Below are 17,675 nucleotides of genomic sequence, written 5' to 3' on the forward strand. Positions count from 1 at the left end.
ATCCGATCTGTCCGTCCGGTTTGGTTCGGTGGCGGGCCGGGCCGGGCCAACTCTGTGGGGCTCTGCTATCAGCGGCAGAAGTATTGACCCTATGCTATGCTAAAAATTGCAAATAAACCAACCGACATTTTGCTAATGGCAATAAAGTTTTCTATTTTGATTGTGTTTATGTCTTGGTAATGCCATGACATGCCGGTCAATGCCGTTTTTTGATCTAGTCTTGAGTAATTTTTCTAATTTTCGGTTTTGGCTTTGGGTTTTTGAACTTGAGCGCTCTTTTTGGCTTTGACCCAATGACTGAGCTGCGCCAGCAGACAGCAGACAGTAGCCTGCCGTCGAATGTCGAATGATCGTCGATCGTCGACTTTGGTGGGTGGCATGGCGACCAATCGAGTGTGTCCAGCGTAATAATTGCAGCTTTGGGCATTCAATTCGTCATCTTGATGTATGACCGCCAGAGTTGCTCAATGCATTCCGCGTGCATAAAACCATAAACTTGTTAAACAGCAAAATAAATACGTACACTTGAGGTGCATTTCTTTGTTGCATGCAAATGCTGGAACCGAACCCCCAGTCCCTACAGCAAAACATGTTCATAAACAGCATAAGCGTAAGTACATGCATACAGTGTGTCGAATAAGTGTTTTTACATGGTTACAGTTCGCTCGAGCTAAGAGCCCATTACAGTTGTTTCGTCACAAAAAACACCCTAAAGAGCTAGTGCCGTTTTACACGTGCTGAATAATGGCTCGTAAGAAATCAGAAGGTAATTCTGTTACACAGTCAAAACTGCCAAAAAGTCTCTTGGTACATAAATCCAGCGATTATACACACATATGTAATTGCACTTTTGCAGAGAGAGATTGCCATAGAGGATAGGGGATCTATACCAAATCAAACCTAAGACAAGACCCACCGCTGGCAAGCCTTGAAATGGTTTTGGCTATCCAATCGCTTCCTCTGGTTTTACAAGTAAAAACACTTCTTTGACATACTGTCTACACGCACTCACATGCACAGATATGCATGTATGACACACGTACGTATATGCGTCACATTGGCTTCGATTTATAATTTCTCGGTCAAAGTCAATGTCAATGCAAATGGCAAAAACCAGCAGGCAGCAGCCAGCGTCCAGTTCGTATTCGCAATCGATGCGACGCGACGCGAGCGCCAGCCAGCCAGCCAGCCAGCCAGCCAGCATCGCATTATTAACGATAATCAGTCAATGGGGCTATCTGGCCTAGTATCACCGCTACCCCACTGCCCTCTTCTCCCTAGACCGCAGACCGAGCAGAGCAGCCATGAGTCGTGCAACGGTCCGAATGCGAACAAGTTTTGGCCACTCGCGGACCGCTTATCAATAGCGCCTGCCTTTGGGCCGAGAACTCGTTTGCTGTGGGCCCTGTTACAATTTGCTTTCGGCTGCTTAGCATTTTGTATTTCCTGATATTCAATCAGCCAGTTGAAGACGAACCGAGACAGCAACTTGATTTCGGGGTTCACTTTTTTCGTACCCTACCCAGAGGGTACCACGATTGGGTGCAGCTTCTGGATCTATTACTGTGTTCAGAATGTTCATTGAGTCATGTCAGTGTTGGGCATATCTGAATCTGGGGACTGGACAAGGTTGTATGGGAATTCCGAGCAATTAGAATCAAATCAGTAAACATTTGCCAACCAACAAGTTCTTTGGCTAAGGTTTTGTTTACTCCTCATTAATTATCGTTTCGGATTCAAGGGTATTTTAAGCTTCTTAAAGAGTTCCTATCCTTAGAGCTTCACTTTGGTTTTGGTTTTGATTTTGGTTTCTTTTGCCGCAGCGACACACTCGAGGTTAGCTTGGCGTTTGGGGTTTGTCTTCTCTTTTTTTCGCGCAACATTGGCCTTTTTTTTTGTTTTGGCTTTGTTTCCATTTACATATTTTAATTGATCGGCCCGCCCGGAGAGACACACTGGAACTTGTTTACTGTTACATCTATGCGGAAGTCTTCCATGCGGAAGTCCAAATCCACTGTCCGTCTAGCCAATGTGTAATGAGCTGTGGAAATTTAAAAATCAATTTTTAAGTTATTTTGTTTTGTATTTTTTTTTTAAATACTATTAAGTCTAACGAAAATAAAACCTTGCTCATATCAGAAGCAATGGCAAAGGTTGAGAGGTTAAATGTAAATGGGAGCCTTGAATGGAACATACATACAAACATATGTACAAATGTTTGATATTTAATTTTCGCTGGTTTCGACCGGGTGTATTAATACACTGTGAGCTCACATTTGGCCAGTCTCGTGTTGGTCAAAACTTGTTCTGTACCACAAAGAATTTCTGATAATTCGATATGCTATAAATATATTGCTTTTTTTTTATTAAAAAAGTTCTGCTATCATGCCCCCAGCCAGTGCCAGAAGCTTTACTTCACTTCGGCTTGTGTCATTTAATAGTTTTTTATTTACATTTAATTAATTTATTTCACTGGATTTGTTGTGCATTTACCCCGTTCATCAACTCAGACCATCTCTGTTTATAGTGACTAGCTGTTCTATTGGTAGGCCTGGTACCAGCCTTGACTGATTATCACAGCCCTGATGGTTTATGAAGCGGACCAACTGGTTTCCCCGAACCCAAACACGAACCCAATCGAAATAGGGCCGACGAGAATCTGTTCTCAGGCTAGGAATAAATTTGAAATTTATGTGTACGTACGTACAACGATCTGCGGTTGGACCAATAGAAATATGTACATGCATATTTATGCAAATTCCTTACACACAATGAAAGCTTAAGAATAGAAAACCCAAAAATATATATACATATATACAAACATATATCGGCGACCTGGTCGAAGGCATTTTAAAACGCCAAGCAGGTTTGCGTTCCCCACAGAATTCTAAGCAGGCTCTCAGTCTTATCGATGCCGATCATGATCGAGTTGTTAATGAAAAGATGCGAGCATTTGGTGACGAGTTCTTAGCCAGCCAACTTCCCCGGACACGCCAAGAATCTGCGACTCCAGGCATACGGAAATGCTATGGCCGCCGGCCAACCCCGCCAAAATAGAAAATCAGAGTCCACGTTGCCCCGGCAGAAATGTTTCGGGTGTGGGCGAGCAGAAAAATTTACAGGCACGTGAGCAATTTGCTAATTTGTCCAGCCTTTTGGCTTCATTTCAGTTTATGGCTTATCAATGTTTTGCATTGTTTCTGATTGTCTTTCCCAGAATGAAAATGCCAGAAAGCCTCTGTACATTGAATGGGTAATGCTCTGCGGGTGCCTCACGAGTTCTTGCCACTAATTTCGTTACTTTGTGGTCTTTAGTAGATCGTTTTTCTGCTGTTTTTCTGTTGGGAAACACTAGTGTGTTAACTAGTTGTAATGGGCCATAAACTTTGTGTTTATGTGCAGGCAGCAACATAAGTCATTCTAGGCGAGACATCACTCAGCCTTCACCGTTCATAAACTAGCAAACTTCATTTTATTTTCGGCCATTATATTATTGAATATTTAAAAGGTTATACATAGATGAGAAAATTAAATATTATGGAAAAGATTTTGGATGTAAAAATATCCTATTTCCTCAACAAAATAAATTGTGCATTATCCCCTCCTCACCAACACCCGTCAGTAATCACCAAAAAAGTTAACTAAACGAAACTTAAATAGTTCTCTATAAGCTTAACATAATTATGCTATTAAATGCAATAGAAGAGATGAGACCAACAACACACAAAAATGTTATAAAGTTCCCCCAACACTCACCAACCCATTGAGTTAGTTTTACTGCCAAAAGAATTGTCTATAAATAGCTGTACAATTTTATTATCTTGCGTTAGGCTTTAATGGATTTGGGTTGTACGAGTACTCGGATACTGGCCCGACAAGCACCTCAAAGTCGTAAAAGCAATGTTTGATAAATTGGCCAAATGAACGGCCTGAGAATCGCAAACGGGCCAACGGACACAGTCACAGTCAAAAACTAAAAAAAGAACAACAGCTTCGGCAGAGGCGTGTGCTGAGTGAAATGTATTTGAAAACAAATTTATACGATTCTACTTTATGCAGATTTCGTTGTTGGGCTGTGACAAGTGACAATGAGATCGCCGATACTTTTGGGTATTGCAAAGTCTATATAATATTCCCGTGTTGCCCTGAGAATCCATTTAGGCCGTTCTCCTTATCTGAGCCCCCATCTTTATCTGTGTGTGTGTGTGTGTGTGTGTGTGTGTATCTGAGAGTGGGTACGTTGTAACGGACATGTAATGAGGCTTTTGTTTGAGTTTGTTTTTATTTTTCATGGCACATTTGATGCGATGCGATTGTTGACGTGACATTGGGTTCTTCCTGTGGCACATTTGGCGTCGTTTTGCATAAATATTTGGTTAAAGCGATCGGAGGCACCTGGAGGAGCGGAGCCACGAATGATTCCATTTTTCACGCACTTTGCACTTGAAACCATTTGACTTTGCCTCCGCCAAGCCCTGTCACTTCAGTTGAGTCACTTGAACAACAAATTTCGAAAGAGTCGCAGGCGTGCATTTCAATTAGCTGCAATTAGTTCGGGCATCACATCAGCTCATAGTGTTGCCGCACAAGGGAAATTTCATTTAAGTTAGTTGAGGCTAAGTTTCGTTGGCTACGGCCAAAAGGTTAGGGCCATGCTCGGTTAGCCAGCATGCAGTGGATTCAGCCAGCCAGCCAGCTTGCAAAACTGCTCAAGACCCTCGCACTCGCACTTAATTGTGTAATTGTGGTTATTCAAGAACCTGCCAAGAACACGGCCTGGCCTTGACTGTAGCACGACACACAACAATCCCTGTGCCATTCCGAGATGCCGCTGCCACTTTGCAAGTCATGTGTGTCATTTTAGCCGCAGAGTCTCAATAACAGCCGCTTGGCCTACTGTTTTTTTCTTCTCACAATTACACAGATGCGATCTTCGATAAAGGTATCTTATCGAGCTGCATTCTGCCACTTGGCTGTGCACTTTTGGAAACTGCAACGCACAGTGGGTACGAACTCAGGCAACGGTCTTCAGGTGAATCATATGAAATGCCCCTTTATTTAAATAAACCAAATAACACCACACTGAGTGCACTTTGGTTTTTATATTTGTTTTTTTTTTCGCTAGTTGTGACTTTTGGTTCAGGAAATGTGTAAGATTTCCGCGAAAATTACAAGGGTTTTCTTTTTACAAATAACATGTACATATGTGCATGTACACATATGTACATACATATGTACATATCACCTTTTTTTTTTGTAAAACGGTAATCCTGAAAGTGTAAATTTTAAGTCGAAAAACATCAATATTAAATAAGATATAAAATATAAAAAAATATAAAAGTATATAAAAATATATACAAAACTAGCGGATCCGCGCGCTTCGCTGCTTACTTAATGCATTTAATGTTTAATTCTTGAGGAACCTATTTATGGAAAAGAAAAATTTGATTGTGCAAATCGTGCATTCTCAAACATTCTCTGGCTATCATTAAAAAAAAGGATGCAATTTGGTGCACGCGTTGCGGAGATAGCAGCTTACACACAGATTTTTTTCTACAAATTGATAGTATAGATTAAATTTAAATCTAATATACTCGTTGTATAATAAATATAATTTTTTAAATATTTTCTACAATATTTTTGATGCTGCGTCATATTTTTTCAACAAGCTGGCCTGTTCCCTGATGATGATGGATAACTTATTGAATAACTGTTGCCTTTCCTTTGGATATTGTATAGCATCCCATAGCATCCTGGATTCCAGTATTAATTTCTTAAAACAAACACAACAAATACAAGATCCGTTCGTCAAAATGCCATTCATGTTTGAAGCTGAATTGAACTCGGAAATGAGTTAAATTAAAGTATAAATTATAACAATTAATCGTGTTGATTTCTCGCGATGAATGGCACCTTTGTGGGTGTGTAGCGTAGCCTGTGATTAAAATGTTCCCATTCAGCAAATGGCTGGACAGATATTGTTGTTTTATGACTCTTTAGTGGGCACGTGTTGAAAATAAACTCTCGTATTATGTTGATTCATATTGAAAGCAATAAAATGCGCACACTCACGTCGTATTCGGTGTCTAATGCGATTACAATCCACTTAAAAAACGTGATGCAAAACAGGTTGCTTCTTCGTTTTTTGGGATAGTGCAGGTCATCTAATCGAATAATCATCATTGCACCTTATTTCAGGGCGGAATCAAATATATTCCTCCTTAGTATACTGTTTCTAAAAACACTGGATGTGGGGACACACTCAAATTGTATGCAACTTTTATGGAAGCTCCCAGCCAAAAACCAACTAAAGTATTCACAGATACATAGCAATACATTTAAATATGATGATGATGTTTCCACTGGGAACGTTTACCTAGTACAACGCTCAAAAATGTTTTTGTTTGCTAGCAGTGAATAATTATACCGAAAATCAAATTAAATTAAATGGATGAAAAATATTCTTATACTATAGGATATTCGGATCTATTCTAAACACATTTGAAACATGTTTGAACTTTGCTAACTTTGCATTCTCTGCTGTCATTTTTACACAACAAAATATTGAATATTAATGTTTAATCTTTAAAGTCCTGATCCTACATATTGGCGAATGGCCTTCGGAGCTAAAGAGTCTGTTCTTTTATGGTAAATTTGTACAGCGAATTTATCAGAATGTAACCTAGGGAATGATTGCAAGGGAATCTTTGCCGTTTGGAGCCCTCTTTGAAGATAGATTTTTTTTATAATTTGTTGAAACATTATTGTATTTGTAACACTTGCCACAATAAAATAAAAAACAACATCTACTTGTCTTCAATCGCCTCGACTTTGGGGCTGGTAATTCAGCCGCATGATGGCCCCGTTTGACCTTCAGGCCATGTTGCCACAAGGGGGCCACGATATGAAGCCTTCGCTGCGAGGTTTTTGACATCGCAGAGTTGTCGTGTCGGTGTCGGTGTCGGCGTCGGCGTCGGCAGATGGCAAACAATTTTAGTTGCCGCCACTAAACAAAATTAGACACAACTCATTTCAACTTTACGCTGGGTGTGAAAACCCAATATTCGTCAAAAACCACAATAACAACAACAAAAACAACAGCAAAAAACTGTAAACATATTTTCGGGTCGCTGGGGCAGGGGCACAGGTCTGGGTTGGTATGCGGTAATTGCTTATCTGTTTGTCCAGAGGCCTCTGAGAACTGACTCGAGTAAGGTGCGAGCCAATTATTGGCCCATTTAATCATATGTGTCACTTCGCTAGCCAAATATTGGTGCGGACTAAACAGCAATTAAAAGTTGGCCATGCGACAGGAAAGAAGGAAAACAAAGCCCATTAGAATCTGTGATGGTGATGAGCTTTGGACGTCAGGGCGGATCAGACGGCGGTGAATATGCATGGAGCATGCATGGCAAGGCAAGGCCAAAGTGGCAAACTGGTTAAACGGTTTGGCATCTGACATACATCGCGTAATATATGGCCCAGATCCGGAGTGAATTAAGAACATTATATAATGCGGATTGTGCGGCTAGTGCGGATAACAAGTTTTCATACAGTAGGGTTCATTAGTAAGCAGTACGAAAAAGAAATCACCGCCGAAATGCGAAAGACGTGCTCGCTTGACCGATAGCCGATGCTCTGATGATCTGCTTGACCCGCCACTGATCCGCCACTGATCCGCCACTGCGCTAAACAAGTACGAAAAGCTGGCCAAAAGTTGTAGGGCAGGTTCAGTTCGTGCGAAAGAGAGAGAGAGAGAGAGAGAGAGAGAGGCAGCCTATCGTGAACTTGGCCAAATCTTCGCAAATGCGCGCTCCCTATTTCGGTATTTCCCCCTTTCCTGGTGGAAAGTGTAAGTGAACTGAAAATCGCAACTAGATTATTCTTTGACTTTGATGATCTCTCAGCCCCACACACACACACACACACACTAGCCCCAGAGCCACGCGCCGCTCAAAGCCAAAAATACAGACACACAACACACACACACACACACATAGGTAAGCACATGCTGAAGCATAAGCGACCCCGGCCCCGTCTTAACGAGCGAGCGAGCGATCGATCGATCCGAGCACAGCAGCAGCAGCAGCAGTGGAGCCGCCGTGGAGCGAGACGAAGCAAAGAGCCGACGGCTTTAAATTTCGGTGTTGGATAACTTTGGAGACACTGTATCCGAATGCTCTCGCAGCTCATCGCGTCTAACACTCGGCTGTGCGAATTCTTTGAACTAGGCGCTTAAAAAGCACTGCCACTCGATCCGTACCCTCATACGCCGTGCATTCATCGCGCCTCGTGGACGTGCCGTGTGTGTGTGGCCGAAAGCAGCCTATAACCCTTACCCAATCCATACCGAACGAGCCTGAACGTATCCTTAGTTGCTGGATACGAAACGAACTCTTGTGTGCCCGTGTGAATTTCGGTGTTTTTGTGCCCAACGAAACGAACCAAAGTGCGTGAATTTTTTCATCCGTTTCATCTTGGATTTCCCCCAGTTGTTTGGTTGCTACACAATCCTTAAAGGTGAGTGTGAGGGCAAAATCGTTCAGGGGATAAGATGCTGAAGAACATTTCTTGAGAAAATAAAAAAACCTCTGCTACCTGTTGGTTGATGGTCGGACTCTTGACTTCGCGTTTGCGGAAGTCAAACGAGTCAGGAAACCAAATCGAAACTATCGTAAAAGTTAGAGCCGAAATTCAACCGAAAACCCGCTCGCCAAAGCATCGAAACCACTTCAAACAGACAATCAATCGGGCGATGAATCACAATCTATAGGAAATCGCATTCAGCAGAGCAGTAAAAAATATTTATGAAAGAACCATTTTGGTTTTAGGTGCTTACGCAAATCCAAATCCAAATCCAAGCAGAAGCAGAAACAGTGCCGCCTCACGTACTCCTCATAATACAATAATTATGCTACCATACCCTTAAAAAAGTCCGAGTGGAACCGTCTAGATAGATAGAATTCCATTGCTGATCAAGGCGACACAACCGAGGAGGAGGCATTGTTTGTTTCTATGGGAGAATTCCCCGAAGCGAATTGAATCGAATCGAATCTCTTTGCTCCACGCGCTAATTGCGAATGCGGCAGAAGTAGCCAAAGAATGAATATGGATGCCACGCATAATGCAAACTATCGCTATAAGCATATTAAAGCCTCCCCATCCCCGCCGTCGCATATAGAACAGTGACCAGGCCAAAGTCACGTTCCCAATCCCCAATCCCCAGTCTAGGTCTGATATTCTGAGTCCCAATGATTGGGCTTTTGATATGCGGCAGGCGTCGTGTGTTGCGTGCGCTGAACGAATCGATCAATGGAAGCTTTCTCGGTATCAATCACTGGAGCCCACAGTAGATAGAGAGCCACAGTGCGGCATTAGATTTGAGTCAGGTTCCATAGCTATTCACATTTTGTATTATATTTATTACCATTGCATTCGTCTGCGGCGCTGTCTCCCTCAATGTCTGCCTGAGTTCGACTGCTATGACGTGGTTCGCGCCACCAGCCAAAAGTTCAACCCCAAGACATGTTCGTGTCAGCGAACACACACCCTGAAAAGATCCAGAACTTTAAACCCAAAGCAAAGATAAAGTCATAGCCAAAACCCCCAGAACTTGTTGCCGCCGAACAAGATGGAAGCCTTGGTCGTCGGTGACGGCGGAGAACTCGAAACAAAAGCAGTTCTATACATAAATTTATCGTGCTTACTTAACTATGCTAATAATCCGGTAAGGATGATTGAGCGTCGGGCCTGATCCGAGCTAAAGTTAAACACAATACGAAGTGGATTCTGCCTCTCGTGCTGGTGTGGCCGCTGGCCAGTGGGGCGGCCCGTGGCAAAACTAGTTTATTTTTGGCAGCGCGTGGCTCTTGCATTAAATTACCCATGCCTCGAATTTGCCATAACAAAGGGTCAGTATTCCTCAATGGATCGATGACGATACCGAATTACCCAGCGTACCCATCAGCTAGTAATAAGCATTTATTCTAATTCTAATTAGCTGAACAAATGATTCAATGGGGCAGGCCGCTGCCACCTTTCCACCGAAACTTGAATTGAGCAGCCGTCGGCAGCGGCGTCGGCGTCGGCGAATAAATTCAAGGCACACGACTTGACATTGAACCATGGCAACAAATTAATGGCTCGAAATCTATGCGCAAAGCTCAAAACACTGCGACAGGCACAGCCACAGCCAATAAGAATACTTTTGCTTGGATCAGTAAAAACATGCACTGGCTGGGAGGTCAACCGGTTGTCTATTCTAGAGATTCTAGAGGAGGTGAAGATCAAACATTTAGGCAGCTGGCAACTGGCAACTGGCAACTGTGGAACTGGCTTCTCTGCCACACCGAGCAGGTTATTTATGTTGCAGTTGCGAGTTCGATGTGTCCAAAAGATACAAAAATTACATGCCTGGCCAAGGTGAGGCTTGCAAATCATTGCCTCTGAAGATTGCCTCTGAAGTGGCAGTGCGATCCGATTGCCATGGCGTGTTGGCTCTCAAAGTGCACAATCCTATGGCCTGACGAGCTGAGTCCGCGGCAGTCTGCGGCGCATTAGGTATCAATGAACCCTCAAGGCGCACGTATGGGCAATGTATTGCTTGAACCCTGTGACATGGGTCCGTTCATGAATTAATTCAGCACCACATAAATTACAAAGAAATTCAAATGTGCCCCCCGTCAGACTACCTCAATTGTTTATGATTTGAGCTGGCACTGGCATTATATGGTTTTGCATTTTCCATTGAACTTTCCACTCTGTTTTCGAATTGTATTCTTCCATTAGGCGACTTCCACTTCCACTTCCACTTTTTTTTTCAAAAAACATTCTCGGCAGGCACTCTTCTAGATCTTTTCAATATATCGGAAGACGTTCGTACAGAATGGTTATGCAAATATCTTAGTCTAGCAAAATTATTGATGGTTTTTTTTTTGGATTGGTGGGGTGGTTAGGGGAGTGGGGGGATTTTGTTTTTGAGCTTTGATTTTTGTTTCGGTATTCTCTTTGCGCTTCCGGCTTGCTATCTTTGTATCAGCTTCAAGTATCATTGAAGCTGGCTGCTAACGGCGAAGGTCGCGCGCTGATGATGAGCCAGCAGCAGCAGTCACCTCAATATGGTCCATAATTAGTTGTGTGCGGTGCAGCTGGGGATGCCTTTTACGTATCTGTGGAAAGCTGCAGGAGAACGCCTGCCTCGCATACCAAATGAGTTGGTTGTTGCTGTGCTGTGGTGTAGCAACACCCCATCGTACGACCGACAGATTGATTTGCATCTCTAAGGTGCACAGATTGAGACGACAAAGGCGTCAGCCGGTTGACAGGCCATAAATCAGGAAGCAACCTGTGGGAATGCCAATACTAATGGGTGCGTGCTCTCCGTTCTCCGTTCCGATTGTCTTGCAGATGACGCCCAACATAATAGGCAGCACCTTCATACTGGCCGAGACGGCCATTGCTGATGGCAACAACAACAAGATGGCCGCCGCACCCGCTGCCTCAGCAGCGACGACACCGAAGGCCGTGAAGCAGGCGCCCGCCAAGAAGGCGGAGCAGCCCGTGGCCGCCGCCGCCGTCGCTGAGGGTGAGGCTGCCAAGAAGCCCTTCCAAATGGAGATTGTCTGGCGCAACGTTGGCCTCTTCGTTGTCCTGCACTCGATGGCCCTTTACGGTCTCTACCTGGTCTTTGCCGAGCGGGCGTACATGGAGCTCTTGCCAGGTGAGTACAGACAGAATCGAGCCGTGGAATGGCGTGACTTTTACTGATTTCGTTTGATTGCGGCCTGCAGTGTACGCGACCATGTTCCTGGGCGGTCTGGGCATCACGGCCGGAGTCCATCGTCTGTGGTCGCACAAGGCCTACAAGGCCAAGCTGCCGCTGCGCATCTTCCTGATGCTGTGCCAGTCGCTGGCCTTCCAGAACAGCATCTGGGAGTGGACCCGCGACCATCGTGTGCACCACAAGTTCACTGACACACACGCCGATCCCCACAACTCCCGACGCGGCTTCTTCTTCGCCCACATGGGCTGGCTGATGTGCAAGAAGCACCCGGACGTGACCAGCAAGGGCAAGCAGATCTCGATGGCCGATATTGAGCAGGATCCCGTGGTGGTCTTCCAGAAGAAGTAAGTTGCTCCCTCTACACATCACATCACATCGATCCCCTGCCGATTCGTTGCTGACCCACCGATCCATCCTGTTCCTTTGCAGATTCTACTTTGTGGTTATGCCCATCTGCTGCTTCGTCGTGCCCATGATATTCCCCTACTACTTTATGGGCAGCTCGCTGCGCGTCTGCTTCTTCACCTGCTCGATGCTGCGCTTCTGTCTGTCGCTGCACTTCACCTGGCTGGTGAACAGCGCCGCCCACTTCTACGGCATGAAGGCCTACGACGTGAACGTCAGTGCGCGGAACAACAAGCTGGTGTCGACACTCACCATCGGCGAGGGCTGGCACAACTACCACCACGTCTTCCCCTGGGACTACAAAGCAGCCGAGCTGGGCACCTACAGCTTCAACTGGACCACTGCCTTCATTGATGTGATGGCCAGAATCGGTACGTAGCACCCAACACTAATGTGACCAGACACAGAGCTCTCAATGGTGCCGCTTGGCTGTTTGCTTCTCCCTCCACAGGTCAGGCCTATGATCTGAAGTTCGTCTCACAGGAGATGGTGTACAAGCGTGCGCTGCGCACCGGCGACGGCTCCCACATTGCCGCCCTCATGGATGCCAACAACAACAATGCCATTCCCACTAGCGAGCTGGTGGCCCATTTGGATCACGAGAAGGAGGAGCACGCCATCTGGGGCTGGGATGACAACGATATTAGCGAGGAGGACCGCAAGGGCGCCAACGTTGTGAATAAGGAGTCCGACTGCAAGCTAGACTAAGCTGGGGGGCGGCGGCGCCCTGCGTCAGCAGTTACCAATCCTAACTAAGCGAACGAACATATTTCTTGTTTAACAATCGGGTCTGCAGTATTTAATAGTAGCAATTAGTTAATGCTCTGCCCCATACTGCCTACTCATAAGTGGTGTCTGTTAATACGAGTATGGGAAAGTCCGAGCAGGGGAGCGACGGGAGGCGAGGGACAGACCCGATTGCAAAATTTTAGAAGGGTTCCACAAGCAACAAGCAACATGCAACAGGCAACAACCAACGTCTTACAAATCAATGGCTTCAATTCCAAATACAAAACTAAAAGATGAAGAAGGAAAAACTATTCGAGATTAGTCAAAAGCAAACATTAGTAGTGCAAAACAAACAAAACAAAACAAAACAAAAAACAAAATTGTTAACAAGAATTCTGCACTTTTATTAATTTTTTACACAACCTTATCTCGCACTTGTCGTTCAAGGCTGAACGCATCTGCCACCCCCTCTCTCTATCACTATATCTACATATAAATAATTGTATATTTACGCAAGAGGTTCTAGCATTAAGTGTACCCACTAAGACACCTACTCTAAGCATCGACTTTTATGCGTTTGTACATTGTGTTAGTCATTTAGGTCAAAAGCTGTACATTTCAATCCAACGATTCCAGTTGCGAAAATTCTACAAACAAAAATTATATAAAAACTTACAAAAAATCAACAATTGTCTTTCTTTTACCTGCGATGGAAAATACATAGGTTCTGCATATCTCAGATGGAAAAACAACTTTGATAAAAGCTTTAAAATATGCAACAGACAGCCAGCCAATTATTTGTTTTAAAATACAAATATGGTAGCCATGAAAGCCTTGATTAAGTGATCAGTAGCTTAAACCACTTAAAGATTGAAAATTAAAATTTATATATATATAAATCAGAAGCATGTTTTTAGTAAATGTTTCCGCAGGTTTTTTATAATTTGTATTGTGCATATCTGAATTTTATTTATTTTTTTTTTCAGAAAGAATTATGACTTCATAGTAAGTAAAATTCTATCAAAATAAAGGCAATACCTTGGTACCAATTCGTGGATAATGCCACCCACATACGAGCATGTAATTAAAGTTTTCGCATATTGTTCTTTAATAGATTTATAATGTGGAAAAATGAAACCATAACACAAGCGGAAAGAGACAGTCTTTATTTGTAAAGGGAAAATGAGTGAAAAGTGAAGGAAAGTGAAGGAGAGGAGGAGTCACTTTCATCACGGATGGAAGAGCTAACTGTAGCTGATGTGCTGCTGCTGCTCCTCGTGGGTGTTGAACTGGGTGCGTGCGGCATAGAGCAGGGCGGCCATGAAGGCGCCATTGTTCATCAGCAGCGACATAATGGTGGCCATCTTGAGGGCGGGCAGTATGAAGGGCAGCAGGCTGCCCAGCAGGACGACGGGCAGAATGAGCATGGGAACGGCCACCTGCATTATGGTCAACTTGTTGCTGTTCTTCTTCTTGTTGCGCCTCCTCAAGAGTGAGCCTACGACGCCGCCGCCACCACCTTCGGCAGCACCGCCACCGCCCAGTAGCCCCTGCTGCTTGGAGTCACCCTCCGCCTCCGGCTCGTAGTTCTCCACGCTGCCGCTGTTGCCGCCCGCTCCGCCCATCGATGGGATGTTCATCAGATTCAGCTCCAGCTCCTCCGTTTCGCGTCGCCGGGCACGTCCAACACGCGATTTGTCAGCTGCCAGCGGAAGGGGTGGGGATCATCATTCAGCGGACAGGGCAGCGGCTCAATACTTACCCTTCTTCAGGGAGAACTTCAGCTTGTTGTCCTTGCTGGGCACGATCTTGATCAGCATGCCGGACAGGAAGTGCAGCTTGAGATCGCGATGCTTGAAGAAGCGCTGAAAGTGGACGACCAGCCGCTGATTCAGCTCCTTCTCGGACATCTGCTGGTACTTCTGCGAGATGAGGCTGCCCATCTGGGTCTCCTCGCCGAAGAACTGGTCGAGGAAGTCCCTGGTCAGGTTGCCCGAGCTCGCCATCTGGCGGCGCTCCTCCATCTTCTGCAGCACATACAGCTTGGTGCAGTGCAGCATGCTGGACTCCCGCAGACACTCGTAGATCCGCATCGGAATCGACGCCCTAAAGTATGACACACTATTCGCCGAGTGCGCCCGCGGCTGCGACGGGTTCGAGTCTTCGCTAGCCCCTGCCTGCATCTGCGCCGAGGCGCGATCGAGACTGAGGAACAGGCAGAGTCCGAGAAGGACTCGCAAGGCTCTGGTGCTGGTCGAGGTGGCGCGCATTTTACCAACTGATTTTCCCCAATGGCTTGGCTAAACAAACACAACTGCACCTCAGCAGTGACTGTGCAGAACTGAAATCATTGCCACGCTCGTGCCAACCAGCAATCCTTGGCTGCCGTCGCATCGATTTCTTGGCCGCTTTCCTCTGGCCAACAGGTTTCGGCTCGCCAACGCTCGTGTGATGCTCAGATTTAGTTTAGCGGGTCACGTTGCAGTTTCAGTTGCTGTTGCTTATTGTATGTCGCTCTCCGATCTCCGCTTGCCTTGCCATTCCTTGCCCCATTTGCCTGACTTATGGCCGGCCAATCCGTTTGTTTACCGCCAAACTTCTTGGCCTAGTCAAAATATTCATGTGTATATTTATATCCATTCACACCTGGCTACATCATCCATTTCACTGATCTGCGCTCCCATTTGTTCTGTCGCTCAGTGGGGGGGAAACCGGTGGGGTGGCACTTGTCTCATGCATCAGCCGGGTTAACTGTGTCACCAAGCAAAAGTCAGCAAGTAAGAGTAACCCGCTTCTCTTTCACTGCTGATGCTGTCTAAACATTAGAAATTAGAAGTTTTCATACCCTATCTAACGGTGGAATAACAAGGATAATTCACAGAAGGGAAGATTTCCGAACACAATTGCAATTATTTTGCTTTAAATATTTTATATGCCAGGCGCTTGGACAGCATGCCACAAATTAAAGTTCAGTTTTCAACACACCAAAAGCAGTCCAAGGAGTTAAATTTTTCACATCCGAAATTCATTTGCAAACATATCCACTGCAAGCACATAAATAATATTAATTAGCTAGTTATTAAGTGTATAATATTCTTTTATTATTGCAGCTGATATTATTTTCTGGGCATAGAAAATGGAAACCTCTAATCACAGTCTATAATAAGTAAAATATGCTTTAAATTTAAATAGAAAAGTTCGAGCCATTCCCGTTGTGTGTAAGGGTATCCAATCGATTGTGGAGTCCCCCCAAATGCTATACTTCGTTGACAGTGTACAAAACTGTTCAATTGGCGCACAAAGTGGAACAATTGAAGCCGGATTTGCGATGATTGAGTGGCTAGCTGGATAGAAAAGTGTCTCGATTAAGTGACTGACGACTGTGGAAGTGAGAGTCTAATTAATTAGTCTTTGTCCGTAATGAGACATAATGAGTGATATTCATTACACATATCTTCAAGGAGAAATCCAACCCCACTATGACCCATTTCCACAGCGATGGGAGATGGCTTCGGGACTTGGGGGACTTTGCTTTGCTTTCTTTCTACATAGGTCTGTGTGGGGGCGAGCACGTCGCTGTCTCTGCCGCTGTCTCTGTCGCTGTGTCCAAGTCGGGAACTGGCACTACGGAAGGGCAGTTAAAAGAACCGTAAATCAGCAACGCCCTCTGCTGCATACCCAATGAGGCAGAGGTTTCACTTTCCATGGGCAGGGGCAGTGGCAGGGGCAGTGGCAGGGGCACAGAGACAGACAGAGCGACAATGACAATCAAATGAAATCAATGCTTTCCATTCTTTACTTGTAATAAATAAATAATTTAAATAAATAATTTAAACTAGTCTTAAATTATTATTTGGTTGCATGCTCGCTGAGGTTGAGGTAAAATATGGCCTGCTACCAGCTCGCTTTTCTCGTCCAGTCCCGTGCCGATCTCTGACCCCCTTTTTCTCTACCACTCCTTCTCCAGCCAGACGGGCTGCTGGGTGTGCGAGTGCGAGTAGACGACGGGCACTGGAGCCGCCACTGGGGCGGCGGCATAGGCGGCTGCCTGGACGGGCAGGGCTCGCGACAGCATCTGTCCAATGGCCAGCACCAGCAGGATGACGCCCACGCCCAGTCCCTTCATGGAGACGACAGTCAGGGCCGCCAGCAGAGTAGTGATCACGCCCACCACAAAGGCTCCGGGCACCAAAGCGAAGCTGATGCGTCGCAGGAAATGATGGCCGAAGGTGCGGCTCTCTGCAAACAACAACAACAACAAAGAACAAACTGATTAGCTTCTGTCGTTATGGGTGTGGAGTTCCTTCCTGCCGAACTGACCAGCCACATCCGAGTCGGAGTCCGAGCTATTGGCAGGCTGCTGCTGCTGCTGCTGGGCCAACACCACATTAAAGGCTAGGGAGAGGCACACGATGGCGAATACAATTTTCTGGTTGGCGGCCATTTCGAGTTCTTTCGTTGGTGGTCGTTTAGTCCTTCGATTCGGGAATCTGGTAATCCGTTGGGCTCTGTTCTGCTCTGCTCTGCTCTGCTCAGCTCTGGCACTGGCCGACAATTGAATGCATGGCCCACACTCACATTGGCTTTTATCGACGCGGGGTCTGGGCCAGCCCTCTGGGCGGCTACTTGACATTCGGCAGCCGGACAGACATCGGAACGTCTCACGGCACGAACGTGCGCCAAAACAAGCAAATCGTGCCACAGTCCGAGTCCGAGTACGAGTAGAAGTATGTGTCTGTGTCTGTGTCTGCGTCTGGCT

At 45.4% G+C, this 17,675-nt stretch overlaps 3 protein-coding genes across 3 annotated transcripts; 1 reads left to right on the forward strand and 2 right to left on the reverse strand.

Annotated features, from left to right (window-relative positions):
- The first annotated feature begins 8,185 nt into the window (after positions 1–8,185).
- LOC111073752 (acyl-CoA Delta12-desaturase) lies at positions 8,186–13,596 on the forward strand. The gene is made up of 5 exons (XM_022366230.2): positions 8,186–8,520; positions 11,407–11,719; positions 11,790–12,126; positions 12,212–12,558; positions 12,639–13,596. The coding sequence occupies exons 2-5, from the start codon at positions 11,407–11,409 to the stop codon at positions 12,893–12,895; spliced, it is 1,254 nt and encodes a 417-aa protein (XP_022221922.2). The 5' UTR covers positions 8,186–8,520; the 3' UTR covers positions 12,896–13,596.
- A 489-nt stretch (positions 13,597–14,085) lies between these two features.
- On the reverse strand, positions 14,086–15,206 carry LOC111073750. The gene is made up of 2 exons (XM_022366229.2): positions 14,679–15,206; positions 14,086–14,618 (listed from the first exon to the last, which is right to left on the reverse strand). Exons 1-2 carry the CDS (start codon positions 15,184–15,186, stop codon positions 14,161–14,163), a joined length of 966 nt encoding a protein of 321 aa, XP_022221921.2. The 5' UTR covers positions 15,187–15,206; the 3' UTR covers positions 14,086–14,160.
- A 1,614-nt stretch (positions 15,207–16,820) lies between these two features.
- Positions 16,821–17,411, reverse strand: LOC111073763 (protein apnoia). The gene is made up of 2 exons (XM_022366249.2): positions 17,237–17,411; positions 16,821–17,155 (listed from the first exon to the last, which is right to left on the reverse strand). Exons 1-2 carry the CDS (start codon positions 17,358–17,360, stop codon positions 16,866–16,868), a joined length of 414 nt encoding a protein of 137 aa, XP_022221941.2. The 5' UTR covers positions 17,361–17,411; the 3' UTR covers positions 16,821–16,865.
- Positions 17,412–17,675: the final 264 nt, after the last annotated feature.

Source organism: Drosophila obscura, unplaced genomic scaffold, assembly GCF_018151105.1.
Source record: "Drosophila obscura isolate BZ-5 IFL unplaced genomic scaffold, ASM1815110v1 contig_150, whole genome shotgun sequence".
NCBI classification, from domain to species: domain Eukaryota; kingdom Metazoa; phylum Arthropoda; class Insecta; order Diptera; family Drosophilidae; genus Drosophila; species Drosophila obscura.

What these genes read in the sequence shown, in the direction of transcription:
- LOC111073752 (XM_022366230.2), top strand. Translation starts at nt 11,407, where the DNA reads ATGACGCCCAACATAATAGGCAGCACCTTCATACTGGCCGAGACGGCC. An exon ending in GTACATGGAGCTCTTGCCAG is followed by an intron (nt 11,720 to 11,789) that starts GTGAGTACAGAC and finishes TGCGGCCTGCAG; the next exon opens with TGTACGCGACCATGTTCCTG. An exon ending in GTGGTGGTCTTCCAGAAGAA is followed by an intron (nt 12,127 to 12,211) that starts GTAAGTTGCTCC and finishes GTTCCTTTGCAG; the next exon opens with ATTCTACTTTGTGGTTATGC.
- LOC111073750 (XM_022366229.2), bottom strand. Translation starts at nt 15,186, where the DNA reads ATGCGCGCCACCTCGACCAGCACCAGAGCCTTGCGAGTCCTTCTCGGA. An exon ending in GAAGTTCTCCCTGAAGAAGG is followed by an intron (nt 14,619 to 14,678) that starts GTAAGTATTGAG and finishes TTCCGCTGGCAG; the next exon opens with CTGACAAATCGCGTGTTGGA.
- LOC111073763 (XM_022366249.2), bottom strand. Translation starts at nt 17,360, where the DNA reads ATGGCCGCCAACCAGAAAATTGTATTCGCCATCGTGTGCCTCTCCCTA. An exon ending in CTCCGACTCGGATGTGGCTG is followed by an intron (nt 17,156 to 17,236) that starts GTCAGTTCGGCA and finishes TGTTGTTTGCAG; the next exon opens with AGAGCCGCACCTTCGGCCAT.